The sequence below is a fragment of the Cardiocondyla obscurior genome, linkage group LG04 (genome assembly GCF_019399895.1).
Source record: "Cardiocondyla obscurior isolate alpha-2009 linkage group LG04, Cobs3.1, whole genome shotgun sequence".
Taxonomy (NCBI): Eukaryota; Metazoa; Arthropoda; class Insecta; order Hymenoptera; family Formicidae; genus Cardiocondyla; species Cardiocondyla obscurior.
In genome coordinates this window covers 327182-336591 of record NC_091867.1, presented here as the reverse complement: position 1 = coordinate 336591, position 9410 = coordinate 327182, and the positions used below count along the sequence as shown (strand labels likewise).

General features: G+C 38.9%; 1 protein-coding gene across 1 annotated transcript; it reads right to left on the bottom strand.

The window, feature by feature from the left end:
* Window positions 1-6037: 6037 nt before the first annotated feature.
* Window positions 6038-7517, bottom strand: LOC139101948 (uncharacterized). Its single transcript, XM_070655482.1, has one exon. It carries the CDS (start codon window positions 7515-7517, stop codon window positions 6051-6053), a length of 1467 nt encoding a protein of 488 aa, XP_070511583.1. The 3' UTR covers window positions 6038-6050.
* Window positions 7518-9410: the final 1893 nt, after the last annotated feature.

Here is a 9410-nt window from a genome sequence, read left to right as displayed (position 1 = left end):
AGAGAGAGATAGATAGGCGAGACGCGCGTATTACGCGAAAGGCCGCACGATCTGAATTCCCCGCGGCTCGGCGATACGGTCGTCGTCGGACGGGCATTCGCGCGAGCGTAATGCACGCGATCTCCCTTACGCGAGTACTTGCGAAAGGGTGGCGGGAGGGTGACCGACGGCCGAGCCCTCGGGCGTAGTAAACAACAAAGGGTGTAATGGAATTAGCCCGACCTCCTTGGTGGTTGACCGTGTGCGCGGAGGCGTGATACGGTCGGTCTTCGACCCGTCCAGAATCACGTCTCGTCGACCCTGCGTGTTGAATGCACGTGTGCCGGTGCACGTTGGCCCGTCCTTTGTGCGGCGTATGCTACACGCTTGCCGCGGCTCCTTCATATACTCGAGACAATATCGTTAGTGTACTCGATATCACACCGCAGGCTATTGTTTCCACCTCTCGAGAGCTTCATTTTTTTACATCTCGCTGCTAGAATACGTACGAATTATTTAGGGATCGTTGGATTTACTCGTTAAGCGACTCCGTCTGAAAAATCTGCGTTTAATTGTTAATGATATCCCCTTGAATCATCGGGTACTAGCAAAGCGGTCATCTTCCAGAGTTTTGCGCAATAACACACGGCGTTACGGGCGTGTTTCCGTCGGATTTTATCCCCGACAATTTGATCGCGATGGATTACGTGCGCGAGATAAATCACACCGCACACACGTACACTAAGATTATCGCAAAACAGTGAGATATTTTCGTCACGGCAACGGCGGCAGCGGCGCGGTGTGATTTACATCGCATAGACAGTGTATAATAAATCGGCCCGTGAGCGCCGACGAGTATTATCAATCGTATAACGGGACACGCGGCGAGATTTCGCCTCGCCGGTATATTTTACCGGCGGGGTAACGGTAATCAATGGAGCAGAACTATTCGTCGTTCTTAATTCCGGAGGTCAAGTGTCGAAGACGCTCGCCGGCGAAGTTGCCGGGCAGTTGTCAGAAAATTCAGGGATAGAGATAACGCGCCGCGAGAATCGCGGCTGAGGTTCGGATAACAGCTCGTGAGATACGAGATGATTCCCAGATCAGAGCTCGATTAATCAAGCGCGATCATCGCCGTTAAACCGAGAACGTACGGAAAGAGAAGCCGGCTCGACTGATCGTGCCTACCGGGAAATGCGTAAGATCTGCGGTGGCGAATGAGGCAGTCTCAATTAAGCAAATCATCTGAGTTTCCGTTCCATTCGGGATTTATGCGCAATATTCTACGCGCGGCGCGGGGTGTCAGACATAATTAAATTTCTGCTATTATTCATCGTCCTTTCGCTGGCAAGTCCCAGCTCCCGCCGATTGTTCGCGATTATCTGGACACCAGCCAAGATACACGTTGATTAGACTAAAACGACACAGGGCGTCGAGATAATGTTTCCGATCCGGTAGTTAAATACGGGGGAGGGCTGCAAAACCTTCAGGCCTCAATTGGATGACAAACAGCGCGGATGGGTATCGGAATGCCATTGTAATTTCATCACAACGCGACGTTCATTCGATTTGTTTAATGTTTCGTGTAACTTGCACCATTCCGGATAACCTGGAGCTCAAATACGCAATAAATTACGAAGGAGCGAATTTACGGTTTGGTTCGATTGCGCCCGGTGGTATTTATCAATCGCGCGACATTATTTCACGACTGCAGACGTCCCGCCACTATTACACGGGCGTGTAACATAATCGAATCACAGGCTCGACCCGCAATCAATGCCCGTATCGCTCGAGAAACGTGCGACGGACCACGTTATTTGATTCAACAGCGAGAATTTCGCAGTCTCGTGAGAAAATCCGAGTCCTCGATCGCAGATTTCATTGATTAGCAGCCAATAAATGTATGCGCGTAAAGAACCACGCCTGCCGACATAATCTTTCCGAGACATACACGAGAGTATCGCCGGCTTTCGACTACATTGTACTTTATTGTTCGCAATTAAACTCGTTCCACTTAATTATCGTCTTCCAGGATCGTCGTAAAACGCAAAGAAAAGCGCCGGGATGAATATCAGACTGCATGATTTCTCGGTAATGAAACTCGTAATAAATTTTTTCGCGTTTGTAACCTTCGTTCGAAACGTCACTCTTCGAAGTGTTTTTTTTTTTTTTCCAAATTTTTTGTGCTTCTATCAGTGTCTGATGTGGCACAATAACCTCTTCTTTTAGTTAGTGCTATATTATGTTGTAGATAACTCTTGTAGAATATTTATTAAATAACTCTCTTAATGTCGACTATGTAGTGAAACACCGCTTTTAGTGTGGTTAGTTCTTCTTTCTTTAGCCAGCTCCACACACACTCCGGTTTGCTGTTTCCCACTTTATTTAATTCGTCGTACAGTTTCTGTCTCTGGTCGTCGTAATTTTTGCACGAGAAAACTATATGGTTGATGTCTTGCTCCTCAGCGCCACATTCACATCTGGCGGAGTCGATGTATCCCTTTCTTGATAAAGATGAGTTGAGGTTATAATGATATGCTCTTAAACGGTTGATGAGTACAATAAATCTGCGCGGGAGGTTCAAAGATTTGAACCATGGGTACTTAATGTTTTCATCGTAGAAGTTATCGTAGTAAAATTTTCCTTTTATCGTAAATTGTTGTTTAATCTCCTTATTGGTTTCCATAAATGATTCTTGTTTATGAATTTCTTTGAGGTCTCCATGGGGTACTTTGAATAGTTGTGAGTGTTCTTCGGAGGTAGCCTCTTTTGCTTGAGCATCCGCGATTTCATTGCCATAAATGCCTTTATGTGCTGGGATCCATGCTAAAATAATCTTTTTTTGAGATCGGGAGGATTCTCTTAAGAGTTCCAGATACCTAACTCTGATGTGGATGATAAATTCGTTAATATTCGACCCTAAATTGTTATTTCTTAGCGCCTCTAGTACGCTTAGTGAGTCTGTAAATATAATGATGTCCTCCTTAATATCTTTTAATATGCACCATTTTAAAGCTTCTGATATGGCACATGCTTCTGCGGAGAAGTTGTTACAGAGTTTATTCAGGCTGAGACTATAACACATGTCGGTAGATTCAACATAAAAGGCACTGCCTGTAGAGATCTTGTTCTCTTTTCTAGATCCGTCCGTGTAGATCATGATACAGTCTTCTTCTAGGTTGTAGTTTCTTTTGATTTCTTCTATTATTATGTTGATGTCGGGTGTTCTAGTATTGTTCATGTGTGTTCTTGCGATATCACAGTCAATGTTCAACGACTCAGTAGCATCCCAGTATCTTATATAAAATATGGGGCATCCTCCGTAAGTTGAGAGAATGTTTCTATATTTATCACATTTCAAGAATATTTCAGTCAAAATAGAACTTTTCCTCCATGGAGTTGATAGGTTTCTTGTGGTTTCAGCATAGGCTCCTTCCGCTATTTCTTTTACCAGATTAGAATCACCTTGTGATATGTTTTTGATGATAAAATTCTTGGCAAGCATTTTAGCTCTTTCTTTAATAGATGTAACTTTCGCTTCAGCAATTATGACATTCGTAGGAGTTGAATTTCTATACCCTAGAGCTGACCTTATTCCTGCGTATTGTATCTTCTCTAACATCATTCTATTTCTGCTATTGTTATTAGGTGTAAAAATAAAGGAGCCGTAATCAATTAGAGCTCTCATTAAGCTTTTGTAGAGCATTAAAGCAGTATTAACTTCTATCCCCCGTGAAATCTTGTTGAGAAACCTGAAAAGACCATTTATTTTGTTTGCTTTTTCTTTTATTTTATTGCATTGATTATTAAAGTTGAGGCAGCAATCGAAAGTTATTCCTAGGAACTTGGCTTCCTTTTTAAGAGTCAGCTGATCATTGATGCATCTGATCGTGGTTTTGTTTTTTTGGCAGCGTGATTCTCTATGAAATTCTATTAAATTTGTTTTGTTTGATTGTAGATTTAGACCTATGTTGTTCAATTCTTTGTTTAGGATATCAATTGTTTTTTCAATGTTAATTTTCCTTAGCATCGGATCGGAGTCATAGCACCAGATTGCGATATCATCTGCGAATTGAGCGTGTTTTATATTACTGGGTAGATCTCTAGTAATGTCCGTGGTGTATATATTGTATAATATTGGGCTTAGCACTGCACCTTGAGGAAGACCTTTGTGTATCGTACGTTTTACTGTCGTCTCTTCATCAATAATAAAGGTTACGTTTCTGGAGTGCATCCAAACACTTATTGCGTTAATTAGTTTTTCAGGACATCTGTAGTCTATAAGTTTTTTAATTAGTACTCCGTACAGAACATTATCGTAGGCACTCGAGATGTCAAGGAAGCCAGCCAATGTAGTTTGATTCTTGTTGAATGCTGTTTTTATATTGCATACTAATTTAGTTAGGTTTTCCAAACATGATTTGCCCCTTCTGAATCCGTTTTGATTTTTGTTGTATATGTTAAAATTTTCAGCCCACCAGTTCACTCTTTCATTTATAAGTCTTTCATATAGTTTGCCAAAGCATGACGATAGCGCAATGGGTCTAACTCTATCTTTTCCTGTTTTGTCAATGAATATCACTTGATAGTTACTCCAATCATTAGGTGTCATGTTTAGATTGAAAAACTTGTTGAATAAATCTAATATAATGGTCCAATATTCCTCAGGTAATAGTTGAAGCATGATATACTCAATGTTATCTATTCCGGGTGAAGAGTTTTTTCTAATGTTTCTTATTGCTCTTTTAAGTTCATCTAAGGTGAAATCTTTGTTAAGATCATTCTCCTCCTGTATTTCTGTAAGGATCTTTTTTTCTTGAGTCCACATCGGACAAATCTCCTCCATTGTTTTGATTATTACTTCTTTTCTGGATTTATTTTGCCATTTGTTCCAATTAATTGTTTTGCATGAGTGTTTCAGTGTGGCTATTTTATTCCAAACGTATTTTAAGCTGGTAAATCTGTTTATTCCTTGAATAAAATTAATGAAGTCATCTTTTTTCTTTTTGTTTATAATTTTTCTGGCTTCTGCTCGAGTTCTTTTAAAAGTAACAAAATCGTTGATGTTTCTTGTCTCTTTAAATTTCTTTAAAGCTTCTTGTCGTGTTTTTAAAGCGTCCTCGCATTCAGAGTCCCACCATGATTTGGGATTGTTTCTGTGTAAATAATTTATTTTTCTATCGTTATTATTATTATTCTTCATAGAGTTATTTTTATGATTTTTTTTTCCTGGAGTTGCGTTCTGGACAGCGACCTTCATCACGTTCACTAATAGGTTATACTTAGTTGTTATACATTCTGTTTCTGAGACTTTTTCTTTGACAAATTCAATGTTATCTGTCATAATTTCTTTATATAAAGACCATATTGTGTTCTTGTTACTGATCCTATTGGTAGTTTTGTTGTATGTCTTAATTGAGTCCTGAATTTGGAATCTCACAGGATGATGATCTAAACCCCAGGTCTCTTCTAGTTGATCATACGAGATGTCGCAAATTATGTCAGTTGTAGCAAACGCAAGGTCGATATTAGACGGAGATTGATTGTGTTCACCAAAACGAGTTTGCGTATCGTAATTAATAATGTGGAGATCGTTATCCGTGCACACCTCGAGTAGTGTGGAGCCATTTTCATTAGTAGATGAGCAATTCCAGATGTGGTTATGAGCGTTGAAGTCTCCTAGTAATATTGTATTCTTGCCGTTAAATTGTTTAAGCATTCTATCCCATTGATTGTGGTCAATTTTATTTCCACCGTATGGACTCCTATATATTATAATGAAATTAATTGGTCCTTTATATAGATGTAGCTTAACTCCAATGCCTTCAACTCTTTGTGGTAGGTATAAATTGTTTAATTTCTCATATTTAATTCCCCTTTTTATGCATGCCAGGACGCCGCCTGAGGCATAGTTGTTGTAGGTAATTCTATCGCTCCTAATGCAATGGTAGCCTGCAAATTTCATACGGTCAGAAGGTTTGAGTTTGGTTTCTGTAATGCAAATCAAGTCAAAGTCGTTTATTGTATTTTCTAATTCTGGTTTTTTACCTCTTAGTCCTCTAGAGTTCCAATTAATAAAAATCATTGTCCTCATCATCAGTTGACTCATATAGGATATCTGTAACCCTATTACTTGAGTTTGTAGTGTTTTTATTTTCCTTAATTTTATATTGTTTAATCTTATAGTTGTTGGATACTTGATTGTTAATGGGGTCTTGGTTCTTTGGAATATCCTTAAGTTTATTAATTAACATATTGAGTAATTTTCTTAAGTCGTCTTCTTGTTCTTTATTTATATCTATCTTATTGACATATTCGCTGGTCCTCTGTACAAAGATTTTAAAATTAGTGTAATCACTGTCATTCTCTTTCCTAGTTGAGGTTCTCTGATTGTTTAAAGCTACACCTGTGTTTCGATTCCTTTCATTTAATCTAGGCCATTCTTCCGGGTTGTTCCACACATTGGGAATAGTGTGCGCTTTATTTCCCCTATCTTTAATTATGCTCTTAGCTTCGTATATTGAGATGCCATTTATGACGCTTAGTTTAGTTACTTCCCTGTTAAAATTGTAGTGTTCGCAGCTCTTACTATTTGCCTTGTGTTCCTTGTGGCAATTAATGCATTTCGCAGTTCGGTCGCAATGTCCATGGAATGAATCTCCACATACTATACATAACTTATTTTTGGTTTTGCACAGCGCCTTGGTATGGCCAAACCGATAACAATTAAAACATTGTCTGACCATCGGAATATAGGTTCTTACTTTCAGTTTAACTAAACCTCCGTATAGGCTGATGCTATCCGGAATTGTCTTACCTTTAAATGTTATTAAAATGTTATTAGTTTTGGTTGGGAAGAACCTTTTTTCGGTTACGTTATATCTATTTCTTATCATTCTCTCTAGGCTGACTATGTTTTCCTTATAATCTATAACCTCTCCTAAGTTCATAATATTGTCGTCCCAGTCAGCGATAACACCCCGAGACGTTACATTTCTATTTAGGATTGCACATTTTAGAGTTGAGCTTATCTTAGTGTCACGTAATATTTTGTTCGCGCTTTCCATATTGTTAAAAAATAAATCGACCGTTTTAAATCCGGTTTTGATTATCTTGGACGGTTTATAATTCGTTTTCGCGATTGCATTAACTATTTTTAGAAAGTTTGCTTGTCCGCGAGAGGTGCAGCTCTCGTCGCACAGGCTGGCTGAGACGACAAAATCACCCCTATGCGGATATTCGAATCTAGTTTTGTTCGCTTTCGTGCTTAAACCTAGTTCCTTAATGTCTTTTACTAACGTCGGCTTTTTATTTTTTAAAATAACATATTCTTTATTCACTTCTGATCTAGCACTGGTTGAATTGTTCACTATGTCCACAGCTTGAGAGTTGTCTTTTGTCTTGTTGGCAGAGATTGTTTCCTCTTCTTTTTGCGTTTCCTTTCGGTCTGCTGTTTCCTCTGACGATTCCATTTCTTCTTCGTCTCCTTGTCTCTCCTTTAGTCCTTTGTCTTGATTTTGTCTCCTTCTTTTCCCCATATTTTCAAGGACTTTTCTATGGGCTTCTTCTAGTATAATTAATTCATTATTTTGAGTAGATGATACGATTATACCATCAATCCCCGCATTGTGAATACTTTTATGGATAGTTTGAACGTTTTTCTTGGAAATCCGGTTTTGGTTTGTGATCTTAGACCTAACCTCCCATTTGTCTCTTTCGTTAGGATGTTGCCCCACCGCCTGAGGCGGAGGTTTGTCTTCTTGTTTCTTCTCCTTCGTGATGAGAGATCTTTTTTCCCCCTCGATTATATATTAATTTACACTTTTATTAACTTTTTCTTTAAATTTACACTTGTAAGAAAAATCGCGCACGTGTATACCTTAGCGCCGCTTAACCGGAAGTCCCTCTTCGAAGTGTAATAAATTTAAGGTTAAAAAAAAAATAATTAGCTTGCTTTTTCGTTGACGTTTTTAACGCGGACGAGCGCTTTTACTTTTTCGGCGAACGCAATAAAAATAAAATAAAAATTATTACAGTTATTTTAGCAATCGGTTAATGGCGTTTCTAATTAGCGTTTAAAATTCTAAAAACAAGAGAGAAAAAGAGAGAGAGAGAGAGAGAGAGAGAGAAAGAAAGAGTAAAAAGCATCGACGTTATTGTTGAGCAGTCGATATTTATGAGGCCTTAATTAAATGGTTTAATTAAATAGACGTTTAATTAAAAACACATCACAGACCATTCTGCGGCTATAGTGCTTTCCAGATGAGATTGTGCAACACGCCGCAACAAAAGCATGCTAAATAAGCGAGGTCGGTGTCCGTTTTGCGGAGAAAAGCGCAGTTTTATCCATACATAAATTACACTTTTACGAAAAAGGCTAATTATACGGAAATTTCGAAACATTTACCGTGGCCGAAATTAATCGTTAGAGCGGTATTAATCGCGATAACGGCCGATCCTCTCGTTAGCCCGGTTTAACGCTAATCAAAATATTATAGCCATATGTCACGAGTGTCGTACAATTAACACTCGTTTAATACATCGTTTATATTATTACGCTTGTTACTTTATATATTTTATTTTAATAGTTATCAAATTGTTTATTTCGCAATTACGGCTTGATTTCTGTTAAGTCCAGCGAATATATTTATTTGCACGCATCGCTGCGTACAGCGCAGCCTTACCGTGATTCATAATACGCGATTTAAGAATCGTTGCCACATCCCGAATACATTCCCGCATTAAAATGAAATTTTATTGGGTAATTTAATCACCGCGCGATTCTTTTCTCCGCGATATCGCACCCTACTTTATTCCGCGTTCTCGCACTTTCGTGAAACAACCGCGCTAAATAAAGTACGTGCTTAGCAAGTGATTAAAGCCACTTTAACGTCATCGACGTTAATCCGAAAGGAGACTTAAAGAGCGTCGCGAAGTGCCTCCTGATTTTCCACTGTCGTATTTCATGTCTCTCTCGCTCGCTTTCGCTTCCACCGCGACTCGCATTTTCCTACAAGATCATCTTGTAACGCCATCGTCTCAGAACGCTTCCAAGCGCATAAAAGACGACGGCGGCGATCGTTGAAAAGTAGCTATCGCTGTGGAATGGCGAAATTATAACTCTGGCAGCGACCGGGCTCGCTCGTGCACGTCATCGTGTACGTATGTACGAGAACAAATTTCTCTCTTACTTTCAAATATTTAGAATTTAATGTCCACTTTTTTAATACTTCGAGTATAATCTCTCGTTCCATTAATTGTAGAAGTATACTTACGTAAAAATTTGGCGATGTCTTTAAAAATGTCTTTGCCTTAACGTAATAAAATCTAGAGCTGCTATTATTTAACACTAATCACATTACTGCCACTTGAACAAATTCAGGTGGAAATTTATCAAAATTGGGGTGGGAGAAAAACTGCTATGACGTTTT